This window comes from Mycteria americana, chromosome 1 (genome assembly GCF_035582795.1).
Source record: "Mycteria americana isolate JAX WOST 10 ecotype Jacksonville Zoo and Gardens chromosome 1, USCA_MyAme_1.0, whole genome shotgun sequence".
Classification (NCBI taxonomy): domain Eukaryota; kingdom Metazoa; phylum Chordata; class Aves; order Ciconiiformes; family Ciconiidae; genus Mycteria; species Mycteria americana.
Window position 1 is genome coordinate 141,134,922 of NC_134365.1, and position 24,540 is coordinate 141,159,461.

The 24,540-nt window shown below is 40.9% G+C and overlaps 1 protein-coding gene across 3 annotated transcripts in view; it reads right to left on the minus strand.

Moving 5' to 3' along the window:
• The window catches only part of SHROOM2 (shroom family member 2), a 126,592-nt gene that overhangs the window by 59,337 nt on the left and 42,715 nt on the right, over positions 1 to 24,540 (minus strand). For all 3 annotated transcript variants that reach the window (XR_012778572.1, XM_075522556.1, XM_075522569.1), the window contains exon 2: positions 15,410 to 15,561. Coding sequence is in view for 2 of the 3 variants with exons in the window: in XM_075522556.1 (XP_075378671.1) it covers positions 15,410 to 15,561 (152 nt within the window). In the remaining variant the exon portion in view is untranslated. The remainder of the gene's footprint in view (positions 1 to 15,409; positions 15,562 to 24,540) is intronic.

Below are 24,540 nucleotides of genomic sequence, written 5' to 3' on the forward strand. Positions count from 1 at the left end.
CCGCAGAAGTTGACCTTAACTCTTCTGGGATCCTGCCCCACAAATACAATGAGCAGTTCCTATTTGAGCAGCTCCCGCTGGAGCGAAGCTCCATTAGCCTCACTAGATTAAGGATTTCTCTAATGGAGCTGGCTGCTCTGTCTGGTCACCACTAAGCAGATAGAGACAGAAACACATCCTGAGCCCACGCTGCTCCGGCACCCCACCTTCACAGCATATGTTCTTGAAAGGCAGGAAGCAGCAACTGGACTGGCAGTGAGAAAAAAATCCCATTCTGCCAAATTTATCACCCCCCAAACTTCCCCAAACTGCATAAGACAAGTGTATTTAAAATATTTTTTTTCCTGGTTTTGTTCATTACTTCATATACCTCTCCTTCCCAAAAAGAAATCCCACAATCCCTTCTTTAGATTTACAGGGAGGAACAAACAACTTTGGTCTCACACATTTATCAGCGTACTCGTTTCCTCTTGCACTGTTCTGTAAAAATCCCTTTGCATCCTTGTGTAACCTCTGTGCATGTTGGCAAACTCCTCACAGCCTGGGAAACTTTTTCCATTCAATTTTCTTTTCACACCAATAAAAGCAGAAAACTGAATAACTCTCAGGCCTTGACACTTTAAGTTTCACTAACACGCTAACTCTGCTACTCCGTTTGTCCTGATGATACACACTGGGATGAAAAGACCTGTTAAGAAAACTAGTTGCAGACCTGTTCGAAAGTAGTAACTGCAAACCACCCCAGTGCACAGCCTCGCTGGGAGATGAGTGGTTTTGCTCAGCAACACAAAGCATGCTGAAGCCAGCTCTGCGTGAGAAACGGGAGGCAAATTGGCAAGTAAACCACAAAATATCTTCTCAAAGTCACCTCCCCTCTTCAACATCTGCCGACTCCCCTTCAACAATCCTATTACGAAATTTTAATCGGAGGCATTCAAGACAGCCCTGCATGGCTTCCCCCACCCCACCCCCCTCCGTCAAGTTAATAAGATACAAAAAAGCCAAGAGAAAGGCAGCCCAAGCGCTTGCTTATCCCAGCAATGGGCCATAGGGGTGAGGAGCTGCTGGAGTGCCGGTGCCCTGCCTCCTGGCCAGCCTGGCAGGAGCCTCTCCCTCCCCAGCACAGCCCTAGGTACCTACCCAGGCACCGCGCCGGGTAGTGCCTCCTCCCCAGACCCCTTCCTCAGGGATCGGGCATGGCTCCTGGCCAGCGGGCAAGCCTCCACATCAGGGAGCAGGATTGGGCTGGGGGAGAAGCAATGGGGCCCCAGCTATGGGCCGGGGCAGCACGCATGGGGTGCAGGCAGCACCCACCTGGGCTCCGTCCGTGGCAAAAGCGGGCGATGCTGGCGGAGCAGAGCATGGGACCCCGCAGCCCTCAGCGACCGACCGTCCTCCTCCTGCGGTAATCCGCGCCGCTGTGCCAGCTTAGGGTATATAATTAGACTCACAAAGGAGCCTTGTTACCGCTCCCCGCTAAGAGGCCATAGCAGTTTTGATTAGTCATGCCAGCGACTCCGCCGCCCGACCCCGGTGAACATTGCCTGCGGAGCTTGGCGGGGAAAAGCTGAGCAAAGCCTGAAACCAGAGGACTCTTCCTGGAGGAGGGAGGGGGGATTTTTATTTTTAATTTGAAGTGGTGTTTGACATGGCATGTGGAAAATACACTGACATTACGCCGCTGAAACTGCTTTTTTCAGCTGTTCCATCCTTTCCTTTTGCTATCTTCTAGGCAAATGTATGGGTGAACAGTCCCCTCTGGGGCACTACATTGTAAAGAAGTTCACATCACCTATGAGATGACAAATCTGCTCAAGGAGCAAAGCTAAAAGAAAATCTCCAGAACAACCTGCGCCTCCTAAGATCTGATGGGCTGTCAATAGCATTTGAGAGTTACAGATGTTTTTCCTATACATTAAAACCAACCAGCCAGTCTTCTCAGGGAGCAGCACTTCCCCCAAAAGAGAGGCAGCCTGCGATATCCCTAGAAATAAATAACCTCAGTACTCAGAAAGGCATTGGAAATCATCGCCTATGGAGAAAAGTGGCAGGTACGTCCTTCCATCCCCCAGGGAGACTCATGTTACAAGTTCTGGGGAATTCTTTCAAAGGACAATTTATTTTAATAATCTTTTGAAAAAATAAGCTTTATTCCATAGTCACACCATTAATCCCCTGCTGCTGGCCAGATTTGCACATGTAAGCTTGCTACAGTTGCTGACCATCATCATACCCGAGGATGTAAAGGACACAGTAACAGGCTCCACAGAGTTTATTTGAGGGAAAATGAAAAAGATTAGTTCTGCTGTATCCTTAAGGATCAGCCCAGGAGAGTGAGAAACTTTCTTCTTATGTACTGGCATACATGCCAAGACCACATTTTCCTTAGGTTCACTGACCCATCACACCAAACACACAACAACTGTACATTTTTATTGGTTCTGTGCTGTAACATAGCAGACTGATTGCCACAAGAAGCTGACTGCACCACAGCATCCTTACCAACCGACTGACCCACATCCTGCATATGAAAAATGAACGTCTTTTCACAGGTCAAAGGAGGATGCGCTTATAGTCGCAAAGCAAATGCTGGAAGTACCGTGGATTTACAGAAATCCTCAAACTTCAGGAGCGAGGAGGAGGCTGGCAAAAGGGCAAGAAGTGGTCTTATTTTATGCAGGCATATTTGGATTTTAATAAGAAATCTAGTTAAAACAGCATGTGGCAGAATTACACAATTCTGAAGAAGTTCAATAGCTCTGCTGTGTAAACTTGCTGGAAGTTAGATGGCCAGGCTGCTGTTAGCTTTCCCAGCCAGACTGCAATATTCTATCAAAAAATGACTGCACTTCGCATAAAGGTGAGAGTATTGATTTCTCACAGATGTTAAAGCTAATATAATGAGGGAGTTTTGGAAGTAGTCTGAATAAAGGTAAGCTAGCATGATCCCTTGCTTATCAACATTAACACACATGCATGTGTGTGCACGTGCACACTCAGTCCAGACTGAGTTTGATGGGTCACTCTTCTAACACTGTTTCTGAAAAAGTTTTAAAAACATGGAGTTATTGTTGTGTGAATGAGGATGCAAAGTCCAGCTGACAAATACTATTCTATACTTGGTGACTTATTTGGCAAAACAGAGAAGTAAAATCAAGTGGATAAAAGAGCTTTTTTCCTGAATTTCCAGCAGCAAGTCCATCTTCACTCTACGTAACAGAAGAATAAATTGCATAGAGCGAGTACTATTGAATCCACTGCCTGAAAAAGTATTAGAATTAGTGGTAAAGAAAGAGGAAAACCAAGTTAAATAGCATGTATCTCCTTAATTTTAAAGAAAAGGAAAACTTAAACCTCAAAATATAGTTGGCTAATAGGATTTTTAATTTGGCTTTAAAAAGCTTTTTTCCAGTCTTAATCTGCAATTAGATACTGACAAGCTGTCCTGCTAGACTGCAGCCAGAACAGCAAACAGACAAAGCAAGCTCATCTTACCTTCACTACAAGGACTGTTGGGCATGGCACTACATTTGCTGGAAAACAGCTGGAAATAAACAGTCACGTAATTGCTATGAAAGCATTTATAAAAGACTAGTTGAAATTTTAAAAATATCCCTGAAAGGACTGGGATTATTACTGTGCTTATTTTGCTCATAGGATCCAAAAATCAGGGAAGGTGGCTGACCAGACAAATGCCATGCACAAAGATTTCAGCCTTTCGAAGAATAGAGACTTTTCATCAGTCAAGTATTTTGAAGGCAAAGACCCCTCTCACTCAAGGCCTTATCTCAAGTGTAAACCTGCCTCTTTCCAAGAGAGTACAACTAAATAAATAACCTGGGATCATTACTCTAGTTGCTGTTGGATTACAGTGTAGAAGGAAAAGGAGCCTACAGCCAACTTCACACACTTGGTATTAACGCAGACGTGCTTATAAAGCTATGACACTGGATTTGTAATCACAATGGTATCAAGTCTATGTGGTACCAAACAACTTTTCATTAATAACTGCTCTTTTCTTAGAGGAGGAAAGTGTATGTTCCTAGTTCAAAGGAAACCACTGCACGCCACAATCTGACCTTCCAGAAGGCTTTACCTCCTTACTGAAAAATAACACACCAGCTAAGAGCTTTGTAGTTTGAAAACAGAACACATCAAGAGTTACCCCACCACCACTTTCTCCTCTCCCATGCATGGAATCAGAAAACAGCGATTCACGGTGAAAAGCTTTCACCAGGAACACACATATCACTTTCACTGGAAAAGGCTTCCCAGATCCTTTTTTTGTTCATTTTAATAACACAAGTTGTGGGGAGTAACCTGCTCATCACCAAGAGCAGCAGCACAGGAAAAGCAGCATCTGTGATCAAGCCTGCTGCCAAAGGTGCCCGTCCCAGTCTCTCCTCCACCTGCCTGGCTGCCAATGCGGACTTCACTCCCCTCCGAGCCTCTCACCTGTCCTTCCTCAGGGACACGGCTTTTCGCCAAAAATACAAAGATGAAAAACAGTTAAAAACCTGAACGCTCAATACGCATGCCGCCTTCAAGATCTTCTGGGAAGCACATTTGGGATGCTTTTGTCTAGACTGACTTTCCTGCATCATTAAAATATAGATTACCACATTTAATTTAGGAATGCTTATCCAAAAGAGACCGTGTGTGTTCTAAGGCAGAAATCTCTAAATTATATACATATTTTTGAAATCCCTTTTAAGTCATTTAATGAAAGTAATAGCCACAAGAGAGCGCTACCAGCAAAGGATTCAACCAAGGGGAAAACTACAGACTTGAAGCTGTTCTGAATAAAAACAAATAAAAATGCATCTGTTGTGGTCAGGTGGTCTTATTTGCACATTTAAAAGAAGTCCTCAGACATTTAATTGCTATAGCCGTGATCTTCAGAAGTCAGGAGAGATTCTGGGTGTCTCCATTTTTGAACGTGGACTTTGAGACACATTCAATGCTCTTTCTCTTTGTTTTCAAAGGCAGATTACTCAGCAGTTTTTGGATTGTAGGCACCTTTAAAGTGACTCACTCCAACTGAGACACCTGAAATTAACAGGTTGTTTTCTGATATCACCATTTTTTTTTGAATGTTTGTAACTCACTAAAACTCAATGCAATGAGCTAAAACATCAAAACTGCGTTTGTGGCTTTGCTGTTCTTTTTTGGTCTCTATGCACTGAGTACCTGAATACCTTGTACTCCCTTCTTACTTACCTTTCCAAGAAAAGTGCTGACAAATGCTAACAACAACAACAAAGTCAGCCTATTTTTCTGGAAGCAGCAAATGGAACTGCAGCATTTTTTTCCATGCAAAACAGGAGGAGTTCCTGTTTTTGCATTTTCAGCTTCCAGTATCTTATCGTAAAAGGAAGTGACTCCCAAAAAGTATCCCTAAAAAAGAACTGACATAGAATTTGGGGGGGGGGGGGGGGGGGGGGGGGGGGGAACACAAACAAAAAAACCCCCAACCACCAAAACCAAAAAAACATGTGCTTAACTTAGGGACTTCTCGGGGGAGGGAGCGGCTCTAAAAGATAGAAAAGAAGTAATAAAAGCAACCTATTAATATTCAGATGTCTTAGAATGACAAATTGAACCAGTATTTTGACAGATAAGTTACTGACAGCGTTCTATGACGTAGGTATCTATCCAAATCCCTAAAATTTTAGCAAAGCAGCATATCTTACCTTAAATGCCTATTCTCACCTGCCAAAATTCACACAAAGATCTACACAACTGCCTTTTGCCTTGCTCTCAAGCATAGCAAGACCTATAAAGTCTGTAGTACTGCTCTTTGCTTTCTCCTCCCAAGTGTCAGGTAACCAGTTGGTCCGACCTCCCATCTGCCAGTCAGCCTGTGTCTGAAAATGGAGCAAACAGCAACACCGCATTACAGTCAACAGTGCCTCTTCTTTTAAAAGAAGCCAGGCTGGAAGGAGTATTACCTTGTCACAGCACAGCAGAGTGGCTCCTTTCCTATCCCACAACCTAGTAAGTTGCATTTTACATAAAAAGAAACTAGAGACACCTGCAAAATGCTCTGCTGTGGTCTGTGAAAACAAATAAATGCAAATAAATTACCAAGTCTTAGTGCCCTTAAAGAGTTCAGTCATTAACTTGAGCAAATGAGGATTTCACCATCACAGTTTGCTCTGGTTTTCCTTGTACCTCAGCCCAACTGTACAGGCTTGAGCAGGACGGAACAGCAATTTCATTTATAAATAAGATATGCACTGTCGACAATGAGGTATTAAGTTGTAGGAGGTATGACACCATCAATCTTCCTGCCTGCAAAATTCACAATAGACTACCATGATAAAGCTTTCATATTCTGGAACTGTTTTTCCTCCCTCTGCCTTGGGGAACTAGACAGGCACATCTGGATGTCTAAGATAAAAGTGTTGATCTTGGGATTTATGGTATATTATATAAGCTACATAAATACTTTTGCCTCATCCTTATTTTGTGCGTATTCCGCTACCTTTTGATGGCTAGATAGTATTAAACTCCTGATGTCATTCTCTTACCTCAGTTTTCACCATGATTTATCAGAATTCCTCTAAAGGATAATAAAACTTTTTTTTAATGAGTATTTATCATCTGGAAGCATCTAAAATGCTTCACATATTGAAAAAACCAGCTATAAACACTGGTTCCAGCAGGGTTTACTTTCAAATATTTTGAAAATTATCATGCTATGCAAGTAAGGTGCTAAAGAAATTAACCTTTAACATAATACAAAACACAAAAAATACAAAAATTAATAATACAAAAAAAAGGCTTCGTTCAGCAGTAATACTGAAGAAAAACGCAGCCTTTGACAGGGCAAAAGCTAACAGCAGCAGCAGGAGTCAAAATACACGGGGGATTTTAGGCTGCCTCGCCATGGCTGAGGCGAAGGATCAGGAGCGAGAAACAGGAATCAGAGCAGCCTTTGGACACGCTCCCCACCACCACCTTTGCCCAGGACAGAGTTAGCAAGCACAGCAGCACGCAGCTGCCTGCACCAGCCCAACACGCTGCCTTCAGCAAGAAGGAACTTGCCGTGTCCTTGGAGCACACGGCCGTGGAAACCCTTGCGTTGCTTGTGGCCAGAAACAATGGGTGTGTTTTGCCTCCCAGCCGCTTACGGCAATGAGCTTACCGTTCCGATAGCTGTCCCAAACGAATTGAGTTTCCTCAGAAACCACATTCCAAATACCAACTGGTGTTTCTACACAGGTGTGGTACATTCCCACACCGATTTCAGCTGTGATTTACCTAACCACATCCAAGGTGACCCAAAAATGGGAGTGGGGAGAGAGTTCCTCCAGTCCCAGGGCATTTCAGGAGACGGCCCAGCCTTAGTTTGTCTCATTCCTGGTTAAAACACTATAGCCACATGATGCAAATTACTGAGCTTCCACAGAGACAACACCACAAGCTGAGATACTTCAAGTTTTATTTGGGAAAGCTATTTTGCTCTGACATGTCCTATGCCAGATCAGATTTTGAAGACATTACTATCCCCCAGAGCACTTTCTTCCCCATCAGATGCCACCCCTGGTTCAGCTGCCCTGCTGCTGGCAAGGCTGCTCTGTGAGCCAGACTTAAGAACTGACTCTGATTTCAATTGCAACACAGCAGAAATTTCCCCAGACCCCAGCTTTTGTCACTCTGTCCTCCCTCTGCACTCAGCATGAAGCTGGACTAAAAGCACAAGGGCCATATAACTCAGCAGTGTGGTAGCTGTCTCTCTTTGCCAGACTTTGTTTTGCCAGGTGATCCAGGATTATGCAGATTCAGCAGCAACGACCATAAAATAATGGATTTCTTGTGTAAGAGATAAGATGCAAATTTGTTCAGTTATTCAGTAACTAAAGCTGCAACACTCTTGCATTCCTGCCCTTCTTTTAAGTGGTCGTATTTCTGCAGTTAAGGGTTGGATTCAGAAATTATTTTAAAACCTTTTTATAAGCTTTTCAAGTTGGAAGGTGTTACATGTAGTTACTTTACCAAGTAGAGCATAAAATATCTCCACTCAGCATGGTAGGCTACTTGGCACTGAAACATTTAAGAAGTGTCCAAATTCTCAACCTCGTCAGTCATTTAATCTTCAGGAAGTGAAATATGTAACCTAAACTAAAAGTACTAGACAGAGAACTGCAAAACACTGAAACAGGAGTATTACTACTACTCTCCTGAAGTTGCACATGTGCCTGTCAAAGTTCTTGACTAGTGTTTAAAAAACCCAATGCTCTCAAGTGCTTAAAAGCAACCCCAAACTCGATATTTAAAAATGCATACAACATATACAGAAGCATTCCCTCTAAATGCAAAGAAGATTCCTGACATAAAAACATTATTTATTTGGTATTTAATGGATGAGGTTACAATTCTGTTTCAGTCAGGAGTCTGCAGAGATCTACAGTATTATCAAAGACACAAAAAACCCCTGTGTGTATGCATGTGAAAGTACTATGTGAAATGAGTAAGTCTTCAGACCCCCAAATTTTATAAGGCTCACCTGTTTCTCCTTCTCACCCGAGGAGTTACATATTACAGTTCCCACCACCTACACTGAAATTCACCAGTGGAAAGCAGTTTTAAGAATAAATCCAATGTACCGCCTTGGTAAAAAGTTCTGGTTAAATCCTGTAAGCACTTGTATACCTTTTCATCTTAAGTCATGTGAGTGCTCACACTAAGTCAGATGAGACTACTCATGCTCAAAATTAACCATTTTGACAAGTGTTTGCAGGACTGAAGAAAAACAAAAAAAACCCTAAAAACCCGTCATGACTCACAGGTTGTTACCATCTGATGCATATTCCGTTCCACAAAAAAGCAACATAGCCCAGTTTTGGTAATTACTTCACAAAACTGAATATCATTGCCACAAGTAACCTTCTGAATAAGCATATTCAAATTATAGGGGATTCCTTTTACCCACAAAGAAATGTCCATGCCCTTTCCAGTACTCCAAACATCACCCTAACGGAGTTGACTTGGTAAAACACAGTGACATCTGTTATGTTTTTGGCCTTCTGTTATTCAGGCTTTAGAGGCTGGATTTTTTAGATTTGTAAAGAAATAAATTATGAAAGTCACCACAACATAAAAACGTGTCAGTCACAACATTGGTATCGGGAGAGTCCCGACAGTTGTACAGCACAAACGTCCAAAAACACGAGACAAGAATTTGCTCCTTGAAACCAGGGACAATGCACCACCCATTGCAGAAACGGAAGCTTATGTTCACCTCAAGCGCCCATTAGTGTGTCACTAACAGCATGAATCAAATCACGTTAACGCAACTAAGAAATGGGTGAGGTGAGCAGAAAATTAAGAAATAAAAGTGCTTTTTAGATGTACACTCCACCAAACAGACAGCTGGCACAGGGAACATCCAAACACCTGGGTAGTATGGTTAGGGTCATGGTGAAGGGAACACGGATTCACACTGTTTCCATGTCAGTTAAGTGACTGCGCCAACAGTTAGGCAACCAGGGGAAACGGTCCTCACCAGGGCTCTTCCAAGGTATAATTTGTTGAAAATACAAGATGAAAGTGTGCGCTCCTCCTTTTGTCATGTCTGTTCCTCCCATCAGTAACGCAGGATCACACAGCTGGAGGAGGAGGAGGAGCAGCAGCATAGTGGAGGCCCGGCCAGCCCCAGGTTTACCCATGGAGGAGGCAAGAGTGGCTACGACTACAGGAGTGGCTTATTTGACAGTTGCTCCATTAAGCACTCCTTCATGGGAGATCCTGCTGGAATTGCTAAGCACTCCTTAAAACACAGGACATCCACGCCAAGGGCTCCTGAACCAGGCCTGTAGGTGCTGTGCAATTTGCACGACACGTTACGTTTGTGCTTACCTGATTCCTGCCGTCCCTCCATGAGCCATAGTAGCTCACCGGCAGCACCAAAAGAAATAGAGGCCCTGCCCTGTGTGACAAGGTGATGCCTTGTCACACATCCCAACATGCATGGCTTGCTCCTCTCTCCATCACAAGACCTGGCTAAGAGCAGGGGCTGGCAGACATCCTATCTGGCACACATTTAAAACTGGCCACCCTGCTTTGTGCAGAACCGTGGGCCCACAGCAATGCACTGACCCATTTCTCAGTGAATTTGCAAAACGGGGATTTACCACCCTGCAGCCCTTCCATCAACTGCAGCCACACAGAAACATTCCAGCCTTGAACTTGAAAGCTGTGTGTATCTTTTACAAATACCCACTCGCAAAGTATGTATACCAAAGATCTGCACCAGCACGTGCTGCTCCACACCCACATCAATTCCAAGAAACATGGGTAGCGAGGGGCTACCTGTCTACTTCTTACAGCAATGGTACATGCATGCAGATACAGCCCTGGAAAGCCTTACTGCAGTTTCCTACCTCTTTCCGAAGTCTGGCTGAAAATACAGGCATTAAAAAACAAAACAAAACAAAACACACAAACAAACAACAACAACAAAATCTGTTCTTGGTCAGTCAAGGCCAAGGTCAATCTTCAAAGGAATCATGGCTACTGGGCAACAAGAGAGAAATCACTGCTATTTGTTCTGCCGTAACAAACCCTAGTTCCAGGAGCAATGGAATCAAATTTAATGGCAAAAGAGATTTTGCTCCTACGGAACAGCAGTTCTCCACAAATGCATGTGGTTTATTGAGCAACACTTAACCATAACTGTGGACTAAATATGTATAATACTTGCTTAAAATCTGCAAAACTACATGTATTTTTCTGCTTGTTTCCTATACTAACTATTTTGATGTCTACAAAACCAGAACTATCAAGTGGCCAAACACAGGTAAGAGGCAGAATTCACAGTCCTCCATCCGTAGCTGGTAATTATACAGAAAACACAAATCCCTCATCTTCCCAAGTCATCTCACAAATTGATATTGCCAAGTTTGACAGTACTCCTGCAGCCACAAGGAGCTACGAAGCGTACAGCTAGCTGCTCCACAAGTCACAAACGGGTAAGACTAGATCCCCTTGGTAAGTTACACAAAACCCACTACAGAAAGGTCACTGGTGGTGTTGAGCACGTTTCCGCTCAGAACATGACAAAATTTCAGTGATCTCCCATCTGAACACTGTAAATGACTGTCAGATTTTTATTTCCGGATTTCTGCTCAGGTCTCAGAGACAGTACTGTACAATCTCAGAGCCCTCAGGACATTCATTAAAAACTCTCCTTCTGCTGTGCTTCAGTAAAATTGCTGGCTGTCTTCATGAAGTGCCATGCAAATAAAGATTACCCTAACTTTCCATGCCTACGTGTTTATAGTTCACGTATCATGACGTTCACTTCCCTTATTAGGATTTTGCACAGTAAATTTCAGCATTCAGACTACACTTCCAATGTGTTTGCTCTCACTCTCTTTCCCTCTCCTGTAACAAGGGACTCCCCAGCATTGCAAAAACAGCTTGCACTTTGGTCACATAAAGGCACCAAAACGAAATGCTATATAAAAGAAAAGAAAACATGCCCGCTCACATGTGTACGCAACGTGGCCAGAACTACTCCAAAACTATTCCAAACTTTCATGGATTTGTGGTATATGCTTATGTCTAGCATGTGCAAAGGAATGGAGATTATATTTAATAACTAGAAGGGAATTTAAGTCAGTGTATGCAGAACAGTTATATTACACAGAATATGGTAGCCACCCCAGTATCAACACTCAGAACCATTTTACATGTGTATATATATAGACATGCACGCATCTTTTCCAAAACAAGAGAAATCCACATACAATTCCTGTGTCCTAAGCACACTTTCCTTTCCATTTTCCTAAGAAAGTAATCTACTTGAGAAACGACTCAGTACTACACTGAAGAACTAGCACGTAATTAAGATGTGTTGTTTTGACAAATCCACTCGAGAAAACAACATAAAGCCTCCTGAGTCCTCTTTTAATCCAAGACCAAAAGTACACCATGCTTGTTCAACCATCAATACATGTAAGTTACTTAAACATCATATTTGTTGTTGAGCCAGTTGCACAGTCCTGATCTGATTTAGACTGCAACTGTGCAATGTTTCCAAAAGGTACAGCAAAGCGTGTGTGCCAATAGCCAGCACATTTATACTGAGTATTTGGTACTGCAGGAACTTTTATTTAGAGACCAATGTTATTTTTTCCTATGCAAGTCAAGCATCAGACTCTTTAAAAGTAGTGGCTAAAAATAATTTTGTGGAAGCCAGCTACCACTGCTGAACAACACCAGCCCCTTGAGAAACTTTTGCCACAGTCACAAGTTAATAATTGTGAATGAAACACGTTACTCACTATGGCAAAACTTTTTCACTTGGTCTTGGCTGTAGGTACATCAGACTTCTAAACTGAAAACAGCATGCCCTACTGCTTCCCAGGTACAGAAATAGTTAGATCAATATAAGATCAGGATGTGGCATTACTGTGTGAAGGAGTGACCCATACGGACGAATTTCACATGGACACGCTTCTCAGCAGTAACAAATAAAACCTGATTTTTCTAGATTAATTCTACTGACATTAATAGGAAGGAATTTCTCTACTTTCCAGAACAATTTTGTTAAAAAGTAATTTTTCCACATCATGATAGTTTTTTAAAAAGTTTGCTTTTCACTTCTGGATCAGTCTAGAAATAGATACCACAAACAACCCTAGGGGAAAAAAAAAGTTTTCAACACAAAATCTAGATCTTGGCTTCCCAAGCTACCTCTCACAGATAGCAAGGACAAATATGATTAAAACAAAGATTCTTTTAACCTTCAGGACGGGGTTGTTGAACTTTAAAGCATTTGTCTATTTTGTGCTTCAGATTACCACACTGACACCCACAGGAAATAAAATGTTAAATCAACGCTACAGACAAGCATCACAGCGCTAGACAAAGGACACAGGGCAAGTGGACATAAAGATGCTAAGACAACTTGCAGATCAATACTTCATCTTATGTGTAACTCAATGAGAGGGAATTGTGGGACTATCCCCAGTCTCCCCAGAGAACTGTAAGGGTGGATCTAAAGACGACTGAAATAGTCTAAAAATGCTAAGGCAGCCATTTCAAGATTGCTGTAATTAATTAAAGTGCAGAGTGCCTCTGAAAGTAGTGGTCCTATCCAGCTGAAAACCTACTTCCCCAAGTAATTTTGCAGTCAGATCAGTTCCCTGATCCAATTCAATCCAGACCTGCAGGAGTGCTCATACAAAGACTAAACAACTGGCTTGCTTAAAGACAGGACTGTTTAAAGCACTCATAAAAATTCAGCCTAAGATTTAGGGCAAACAGAACAAAACAATACTGTTGTTCAAACCATAACTTCTGGAAGAAAGCATGCAACAAGGCTTTTATAAAAACCTGCATCATTTGAACTTCCAACAGGAAAAGAAAAGCTATTTCAGCACACAGACAGCAGTGCATGAGAACAAGCTGGCCAAGAATAAAATGAGTCTGGGTGTTAAAAGGCTTCTGACCGTCAAAGGACTGATGTCCTAAGGCAACTTTCCAAGAGAAAGAGCAAAGTTGAAAAAACACAGACAAAAACCCTAGCTAATTTCATTCAATAAGTTTTATGAAATTTTATCTAATATTATGCAGGCTTGTCAATGACCCAAAAGGCTCTTGCCTCTTTCGGGAACTATGTAAATCTTCATGAATTTAAGACAAAAATGTTTTCCCTAACAACAGCCTCTATTTCAGCCTCTTGGCTAGAACAGCACAGTTGATTTTGCCCATTGCACGTGTGCTAGGGAAGGAAAAAGGAGGGATGAGAAAGGACTGATGAAAATCCATCAGCTTTGCACCAAACTGCACGCAGGCATGCATAGCAATGGGGCTCTGTTGCCTGCAGGGAATAGCCACAAATCCCCAGCAGCAAACCAGTGCTCGATTAGCTGTATGAACGTTCTCCAAAATCACATGCATGGAGTGAAGTACTTGTGAATGACAAGAATAGCATAGCTTTGTCTCTTATGAGGGTATTTCAGCATCAAGCTTTCTGCCATTTCCAAAGATAGATCAGAATTCACAGATTCTGAGCAAGCTACTGTCATAAAACTGAAAAGCATCAAGAAAGAGGGAATCTTTCCACTTGGTCTGAAGCTTTTCATAGTAATTAAGATTTGCTGTCTTGGCAGATTCTTCAATGTCTATAAAACTTCTCAACCCTGAAGTTCTCCCTTTCTGTGACAGAAACAGCTGATATAACCTCTGCTAGCAAAAATGTTTTTACTGGAATAGCCAGTACAAGTTGAAACTGAAAATCAACATGATTTACAGTAGTTGTGAATGCATTTTATTTTGCATTTATTAGCTTTACTGCTACAAAAATTTTGAGAGAGCTTCTGGAAGTAGCTATTGGTGAGGATATAAACTATCACCTGTGAAAGAGATTCAGGTTCCCATAATTCCTTCTATCAAAAACACCTTCTTAAACCCAAGGGGAAAAGCACACTTTTGTACCTCTCTTACCTATCAGTGCTATTTCGCAAAAGATAGTCCTCAGTTAAGACAGCCTCAAACACTGGTTACATTCACAGACTGGATCATCATACCTGTCAAACCCCAATTCTCAGCACTTTCAGTGTTGCAACAAAATTCTTTTTTGATTCTAACAAAGACACCCAAATTCTCTCATGAAAGACTGGTTGGTATAATTTGATAAAAGTAATTAATTAGAAAGTTCTGATTCATCGGAGTAGGAAATTAGTGAGAAATATTTTGTTGTTCAAACTTCCTGGTTTGAAATTTTATTCAGAAGTTACAAGATTTAACCTACTTTAACATCTCTTCACTTTTGTCAAAATTATTTTATGAAACTTATTTTTAATTTAAGTTAGTTAAAAAAGTGTGAACTTAAAAGTCATAAGTCAAAATGACAAAACAAAAAGTTACCATACCATGGTCTGTTTTGATGAACTGTTTCAGTTTTCCCCCTTCACTAATAACTAACTGAAAGTACTCTTTACCTAAACCACGTAAGAAACGCTTGAGACCTCAAATATTCTCATGAAGCTCAAAAACACTTTTCCAAAAGCTACCCATGTAACTCGCTCTTCACAGCCCACTAAAAAGCATTCCCCGTGTCTGCACACCAAAGGCAGGGAAGCAGGCCAGGATGGACAGCCTGCTTCAGGCCCTGCACTTCAGGAGGACAGAAAGGAATAGTCTTGAACTCATCACATCACAACAGTATTCACAGAATATATTGCCTCAGTTTTTGCTCTGATCAATAGGCTACCTCTCCCTACGTCTTCATCCATAAAGAGTCTGTGTTCAAGAAGGAGGTAACACCGCATAATATGCACATTAACAACACTGAATGAACATCATTATCTTGCCAAGTCTTGGCAAATTTAGTTGCCCAGTAGCTTATAGCCTGGAACACATTTGGTTTTCCAGATGAACGACACAAGCTTACCTTTTTACTACAAGCTTCAGCGTCTTGTGTGAACCTTTCACCAGACAGATTGCTTCTTGTCGGAAACCAGAGAGGCCCACGTCATTGATGCCAACAATTTCATCCCCAGCCAATAACTTGTCCACAGCTGCAGCTTTGCTCCCATCTTCAATCTGAAGAAAAAGCATATCATATGGTAGAATCATTCCGGTTGCATAGTGACACCTTTAAAATAAGTTAATGGGCTTTCAATATTGGCTTCATACAATACAGTAATTAAGTGGTTATAATGATTTTTTAAAATACATTTAAAAATGCTATAAACAGAGTAATGACATGGAGACAATCAGAACAGGTAAGAAATGGAAGGGGGGAAACCTGAGAAAACCAGAAAACCCAATGGAAATTTGGGAGTCAAAAGCATCTGTGATCTTGAGCTCCGTTCAATACAGGACAGGTAATCATACTTGCAAATAGAGCTTTGGGCAGGAATCTTAAAATCTGGTTCTCTAGAGAAGGTAATCAATAATATTAACCATATAGTCAATAACGTTAACCACAGAGCCAACTCCAAAAATATGGCATGCTATGAAACCCCAAAATATGGCATAGCAAGTTGGTCTGGAAAATAAAGTGATGTTCATCAGGCACACAACATTTAGGAAAAATACCTGAGAATTTACAATTCATACCACTAACTAACAGCTCTGGCTAGAGGAAGAGATGATAGTCTGAGATCCTAGGAAGAAAAACAGCATGTCACGCTGCTGAAGAACACAGCAATACTAAGGGAAATTCACTGGAAGATTATTTTGCTGCCACAGGCATCTCTTGCATGCACTGAATTTTTACACAACTATTCATAACACATGGCAAGACACACACAAGATAAACTAGAGTCAGTTTTTGGCAATTCCCACCCCCAATGAAGGAAACAAACCCATTACGAGTTACCCATTTTTAAAATTTAAAACAAATCCCAAAAGCTTGATCAGCCAGACTAGCAAGTACCAACAGTTTGAACTGATTTCAAATATAGCTGTAGGTGTTGAACACTTTGCAATTCAGGCCCTTGGCTTTCTCAGTTTCTTCCCATCTCCTTTGCCGTCAACGCAGCCTCCGGCTTCTCAGTTGTTTGGGCTCATGATCTATGCATTCAGTTTAACTCCTCCCTCACTCACAATCCATATCCCACCTCATCTTGTAGATTTGACACTTTGTCTTCAAAGCAAAGACTTTCATTTACGTCTTCATTATATTGTGCCTTGACTACAGTATCTCCAAGTTCCACATTATTAAACACCAGTGAACCTACAAAGAAGAAATCCTTGTAATTGCCCAACTGCAGAAAGCTTCATAAGAACTGCCATCTTCTGAGACACCAAGTCAATCAACGACTAGATAAATCCAGAGGAAACTTAACTTCATGAATTCTGAAGCTCACAGTACAGGTTTTAGGGACACTCCAGCAACCAAAGTATAAATTAAATAACCTAATAAAATAAAGCAATATCTCTTGATGAAAGTACATTAGGATGATCTCATACACCCTAGCAATCTCATTGCAGGCACATAAAAGCTCTCTTTATGTAAGTTTAGGATAAATGTTCTTAAAAATCTTCAGATCTGTAAATCTAAGCCAAAAAGAATGCCATATAAAATGCTTAGTCTTATACCCCATTCTAAAATGCTCATTATTAATACTAAAGAAAAAATTTCCAGAACTCCTTATCTTAATAAAAACACAGATAATTAAAGACAGAGCAAGTTTCTACATCCCGATATGTCTAGTTCTGAAGCTATGACCTGCCTCTGACCTGCTTGTGTATCCTCTGAACATCAAGAATTTACCAGAATACCAAATTATCACTGCAAAACTTCAGTGAAGTTGAAAACAAGGGAGCAGCAGTGAAAATCACTTAAATGCAAGAAAAGATTTCAGCTCAGGGATGTCAAATACAGAGTGGCTGCCATACGAGGGACCCTGAAGTCAGGCAGAGCTGAACAAGAGAAGAGGCAGCTGGGGACTCGTGAATCTCAAAACTCCTAACAGGTAGTCGCAAGTCTTTCAAGTGTTCAGATGCATCTCTTGGTTTCTACTAAATAAACTGTGTTTGAAGGTCTGAAGCCCTGTAGGTCAGTGCGAAAATGTTAATGAAAGTCAGAGTTGAATCACGAGAATTGTAGGGAGAAGGTCAAACAGATTTTTAAAAAAAAAAAAAAAAAAAAAAAGAGGGAAAGTATCTTGTAGACACATTTTAAACCCCAAAATGTAGATGCCAACCAGTTGCGGCCCTTACGCCCTGAGCAAGGCACCAACCGAATGAAAAGGGGAGAGAAGCCCCTGGGCCCAGCCACCTGAGCCTGAAGACCTCAACAGGGTCTTTTTTTGTCTTTAAAAAGAAAAAAAGGCAAAAATCTGTCTCCTAGGGTTTCAAGGAATGTTCATTGTTCTCAGTAAGTGTGTTTGTTTTTTCTTCAGGCTGGCAATGCACGGACAGCAGGGAGTATTCAGTTACCCCCTCCGAGTTTTCATTTCAGCAGGGAGACTACACATTCCACACAGTGCAAGCTTTCCAAAGAGACTTCGGCTGTCCAAAACAACATTAATCAAAAAAAACCTCAAAAAAAATATTTTAAAAATCAAACCCTAAGCACAAAGCTGAAGCCGTCCTCATGAAAACTAGAAGTGGCTTTCTTTAGTACCTTGCCTCCAGATCAGCTGCAGCTAGGGAGAATAAAAACCACACATCCATTCAAAGTAAAAGTCTCTCTGAGCTGAACAAATTTAAACATAAACCTTTTGTACTCGGATCCCCGAATGGCTGCATGAATGCTATTCCACCTGACAATGCACTTTTAAGTGGAAATGGGAAAGTTAGCTAGACAGGAAAAATACAATTTCTTCAGTTACACTAGAAGTCCTTTAGTCATAATGACCAAAAAAAAAAAAAAAAAGCATTAGGCTTTGCACACATCTAAAGAAACACAGCCAAAAAAAACCTATGAGGAAAAGCCCTCTTCAAAAATATTGCTCTACTAACCTGCCTCCTCTGCTCAAACTTGGACAGTGCCATTCATTCCAGCTTCTCCTTCAGGTTTTTTCTTTTTCTGTTTACTAGTCTTACCCTTTATTATTTTTATTTATTCACCTGTTGATAAACTTTCCACCTCATCAGACCTTCACTAGAATTGTAAATCCCAACCAAAATGCGTAAGCATTTTAGAACTAGCAACCGCACTTGAAAATTTCACAACTATTTTCCACGCCTCAAACATGAAGGTATTCCAGTCATCCATCTACAGAGTTAACTATGCTATGCCGTGTTCAGGATTTAAGCCTGTATTATTCATCTAACTAACATCCAATTTCTTTCTGAATTTCAGGTGCCTAGAAAAACTAAGAGCTGAAAATAAAGCCTTGAAAATGCAGAGGGAGGTGTTAAGATTAAGTCTGCCAAGAACAGTCAGCAAGAAGAGATCTGCCTCAGTCACTGTCAGCAGGCAGATGCGACTGGACATAACCCTGAACAACCCCTCTGCTCAGTCTGGAGTACTTGCAGGCACTGAACGCCCATAAAGTATGCATCTTAACGTTTTCATAGCAATAGCAGGAAACAAGACACATACGAGAAAAACAATCAACTCCTTATCTTCTTATAAATAACAGACATAAGCCTTCAAAAAACAGGTATAGTTACACTGCCTATCCTGGATGAGTAGACAGTTCTAGAAACGCCCTCAAACCATGCTTTCGATATGTATTAAAAAAATCATACCACTCTTACTATGCTAAATTAGCAAGAGTAAACACCATGACTTCCTATCCTTAGCAGGGATGTTGATATAGCTACCAAAAAAAGTGTTTTCAAAAGGAGATGAAAAGGATGTTTGTTGACGAAAAGCATCTGTTTAGACAGCCTCCAACTCTCACCCTGCTGTCCCTGATGAGGGAGGACTGGAACCGCAGAGTTCTGCCATCATAATGGTATCTACATTAATTGTCGTATCATCCCAAATTTATTTTTGGTTATAAAATACCATATCCACAAAACAGGAAGAGACACTGATACAAGATGCAGATGTAGATAACAGGATTAAAAAAAAAAAAGATTATTGAAAAAACAACACACGTGTAACTGGTATGTGAAATTCTTCCTGTGAAAAGGAGAGAGCCTTGAAATGGGGGAAGAGCTAAGCCATGGAGAAAAGTCTGACAGCTAGATACACAAACACACTCAAAGGACACTTACAAGTCTGTATTTCCACTGTTGGTAATACACATGAAAGGGAAAATAATGGCCTATATTTGCAGCTTTAAAATGCTGTAGTGTTGATGGGGAGCACCACTTCTAGAATGTGACCCCTTCGCTTCTGTGTTTATCAGGTCTGATGCTTTACTTAAAATACCCACATTCCTCTATAGGCACCTGTATAAACAAGCAGGAGACAGGTTGGGGAAATGCTGTGTCACACAAGAGATCTAGTTTTGTTTACAATGACGACAGTTTCTTGTCCATGCTCTCTTTGGACAGGGTGGGAGACAGGATGGAAACCCAAACCCAGAGACAAACACAGGAAGAAACAGCGCCATTTATCAGCATTCTGCTATCGGCCATGATAAACTATTTTATCATAATTCACTTCTCATACAGCCAAGAAATTATTCTGTGGTTGTTTGTCTTACAAGCATCTAATATGGAATTTTCTCAAAAAACTAACAATCTTTGTATGAGATCTTCAGAACAAGTAAAATGTAGGAAGTGTTAATTATTTTCATTTGCACAGAGTTAAACAAAGGAGAAATACTTTTACAGTTCAAGCCTGGCATTTGTGTAACTGAGGAATCAGTGTAAATGTAACCGAACTGACCTACCTCCAGCTACATGTTCTGCAAATGCAGTCTTGAGTGGCAAGGGCTGCATTCACCAGCCAGACTCATGGGTCAAACTGAGGCAGGATAAAACGGGTGCAAACTGCAACAGGACCAAACTGGTCCAAAGAGAATGGGTGTGTATACGTAAGGCATCTCGCACAGGCACGCAGGCTCTAGAAGCTGGGCAAGGCTAACGCATTTGATTTTACATCCTTTCACATCCTTTCTCTCCCACTTCTGATTTAGTACTTGGACATTAAAAAGACTGTTGGAAGGACACCTGGCATGGAACTAACTCTAGCCCCCTTTTAGAGACGGGCTCAGAAGCATATATGGAAACAAGGCCCAAATGATGCAGGATGTCTGCAGCAAAGCAAGGAATTCCACACAAACCATCAAGTCACTTGAGGGTACCCGTAACCCCAAACCACCTCTCCCCACAGACTGCGGGTCCAACAACCACCATCAACCACCCAACATGAACTTTAAAGAACACCATACAAAGAAAAGAAAGCTTAACTATGTGCTACCAACTTGCAAAATCTGGGCCTATGCAGTTCTACCCAATAGTATTAACCCGGCAATTGCTGCGCTTTGATCAGGCAGGTAAGTGTCTGCTGCATTTGGTGATACTCTACCTTAACACAGAAGCCAGAACTTCCCTTTTGCCCGGTAGCATCATTTCACAGCCCACCAGCCATTGCCCATACTTGCTCTTCCCCAGATTATGTTTAAACATCACAGCAAACAGCGCTGAATTTTAGGAACGTTTAGTCCAGGGCAATGCATTTCCCTAACAGCAGTTTCTTTCTTCCCTAGACCTGCAGGCAATGGCTCACAGTCACTGTCACAGAACCTCTGAACAGCAGAGAAACCCGCCTTGGCCAGCTGCTCTTTCAAAGCGTCCCCCATCGTGCCACGCAGACCGCGAGCTGGCAGGAGCACTGCTTTCTGTCAACAGGTGGTTCTTAAAAATCAATTTGGAAACATTTTTTTAAAGGGTAGAGTTCAGTAATAGGACGCAGTCTATCAGGGCCCTTTCTAATTGCTCTTTGGTGTATTTAAACATTTGGATATTTGCCCAGCAATCTTTGTTTTGTTTTAAAGAAAGCATCATATTTTGAAACGCCGACACTTGGTACAGTTCTTTAAGTATTTATTCAATTTTTATAATTGTGTCCACTCCACTGTTTTGATTAAGGGCTTCCTGTCACTTCCATTAGAACAGCCCATTTTTGTGGGGGATTTATTACAGCCGTAAAAACTGACTCCAGGCTGAAACTTAACTTCAGAGTTCCTCAAACCAGAAGTGTTTAAAAAGTATGGTAAAACACTCACCATTTCCCTTTTTAAAAATGAATACATATGCATAAACTGATTAATACTTTATTCCAACATACATTCAAAATAACACCTACCATTAGCTTGTGAGAAGACCTTTCCGATTATAAATCATCAGTTACTATTTCTAAGAGGATACTGTTATTATATCTTAGTCTATTTAAATCACAGGGCCATTATGAGCTCTGCAAATTGAGGACCAATTAAAGTATTTGAAGTTAAAAATGTAATGAATCTTTGCCCCAAGAAACTAATGATAACCATTTCCAGATGAAAAGTATCAGGAAGAGAGACTTCACGTAGATTTGTAGGTTTTAAAAACTGAACAACAGATGTTTATTTTTGAAGTTTTTTTCAAAGTGATTCCATTGTTTCAGCAATAGAAGTTGGAAACATTTCATCACTGCTTAACACTTGTACTAGAATTAAAAAAAAAAAAAGCAAACTCAACTAAAAACCCCCTTGATGCTTTGAAAGCATAGAGCTAATGTATCAGGAAAAGGAAGGTGGGGCTGCATAGTGTCAGGGATGGGGGTTTTTTGCTATTAGTACCTAAGCTTTGCTAGACGCATTTTACAGCTTCTGGATAAAATTTACTTTTTCCAATTCAGTGAAATTTACCACAATAGCATTCAGAAGTATATCCAGGCCTTTTCACATATTCCACCTAACCCACACCAGCAGGCCTGCATATATTGCACCTCCACAGAGCAACTGAATAGGTACAAATTGTAGTCTTTGGAGATCCTTCTATGCAAGAGCCTCTCCTGGGTAGCACGAGTCCGGCAGGGAACCTTTCTAGCCCTTACTGTCCTGAGAACGCCAGGCTGGCACCAGAGCAAAGCAAAAATGGACCCAGCTTACCTGAAGTAAGAATAAGGCCAAGACAAGAGTGGAAAAGATGGAGATGCTGGAAGCAGGGGCGGTGGAAGAAGCCTGTTGTCAGTGCTGCTCCTAAACCTGGAGAACCCCAGTCCCATTCCTCCCTCACACCAATCTAACACTTGCAAAGCATGACTCAAGGTTTGATTTTTTTCTAGCACCTCATCAACATCTAGACACCCTCATACTGCTGTTATTTAGTACAGCATTCGTCCAGACAAGCTGTACACGTCTTAGTCAAGAATTACTGAGAAATAACTCCCACTTACTTTCAGCCAAGAGTTTGGTTTTGCATTTTACAGAAGCTAATGGCATCCAACCCAGAGGAACCCATCTGAACTCATGGATATCTTACACTGTTCTTAAACATACCTTCCTATCTTTTTTCCAAAATGAAAAAATAACCTGTATAAGAAAGGAGCACGTACCTGTGCTATGAAAAAAAATACCCAGAAAGCCAAAAGAGAACTTCTTTCTCTATATGCAGTTTACTTATTCTAACAAACCTTCTACCAGAGAAGTTTGAAAGGGTTAGCTTAGTCGTATTCACTTGTGCAAGTTTACTTATGGATGATTATATATATATAGGCTGTTTATATATGTAATCTGTGCAGTTAACATTAAGCATTCTTATAGGTCTACATTTTTGTACTTTCAGCTACTATGAACAATGATAAGAATGGTTAAAAAAGGTTATGCATAGAAACAACTCACATTTTATCTTTTCAAACTGATAACAGGAACAGACTTCCAAGAGGAAAAATGCAACTTGACAAAGTAATCTTTACGATCATAAGGTTCAAGGCTTTTTACTTTGCAACTACCATACACTTCCAACAAGGTTGGCTTATCTTTCTGCCTTCCTGTCCATCCCAGGAAAATAATGTCACAGCTTGCCAATGTGCCCTTGACAATAATATACTGAATGCAATCCAGCAGCTTGTAAAACCACTGCATAACTAGGGAAAGGGTAGGACTTACTGACAAGTCAAAGAAAAAAAAAAAATGGAGTGTGTCTGTACGGTCATGTAGGTCCAGTTGTGCATTAATTACAAAGGGAAAGTCTGGTTTCATCAACTTATAGTTTGTTTGTGAAGAACTTTGACATGCCTCAAAGGAAGACACTGAAAGACCTAGTAGCAACAGAATACTTACTGAAAATAAATTTCACCTATTTCATTCAGTCAGTCTAAATGTAACCTTTTACATAAAATTTAAGTTGCATCTATGCCTATGTCTACAGACTGCTGTGGTTTCCAGAAAAAAGCAACACCTCTAGACACAGGCAGCACCAATTAAGACTCAGCAACAGAGAAAACTGCTTCCTTGCCTATTAGTTTCAAAAAACACTGTGATAGGTCTGCCAAAAGCCACAGGAATTTTACAAACAGTGTTAGGTTTCTATTTTAAATACTTTCTCTCAAATAGTCCATTTTTAACAGAATACTTACCTTGACAAACTCATACCATCATTGGGTTATAGTCACGCCTGCTATTTGGGATCTTCCATTTTTGTCGCAGCACAGATGCTCATTTTTCACACAGTAAGCAAGTATAATATTCCCAATAATTCTTGTAAGAATATTCTTATCAACTCCTGAAAACTTGATTTTATCACAAAAGTAAAAGTAATGCTAAAGTATTCATTTAGGAATCCACTGCTATGCAGTGGAGTGAGCAGAACATAATGTTACACGTCTAAGAAACAATCTAGCAGACATGAGCATTAATGAGAAGAGAATGACCTGTTCTCATAATAACTAATAGCAATTTCTTCAACAAGAGTTCCCCTTCGCAGTATTACTCAACTTTAAAGAAAAAAAAGTCTCACTAAGGTGCTGAATTTTAAAACATCTTGTTTGTTAATTCCCATACCCATTCCTCTGCAAAGAAAACAAAAAAAAACCCTTCAAAAGAAGGCTAAGGCTCCTCCTAAAATCGAGGATTTAAAAATTTGACAACAGACTTTGTTCTTTGCATTAACTTTTGCTCCCTGTTCAAAATGGATATTCAGGCTCACAGAGCACCCAAATTACAGACTGAAGCCTTCCTT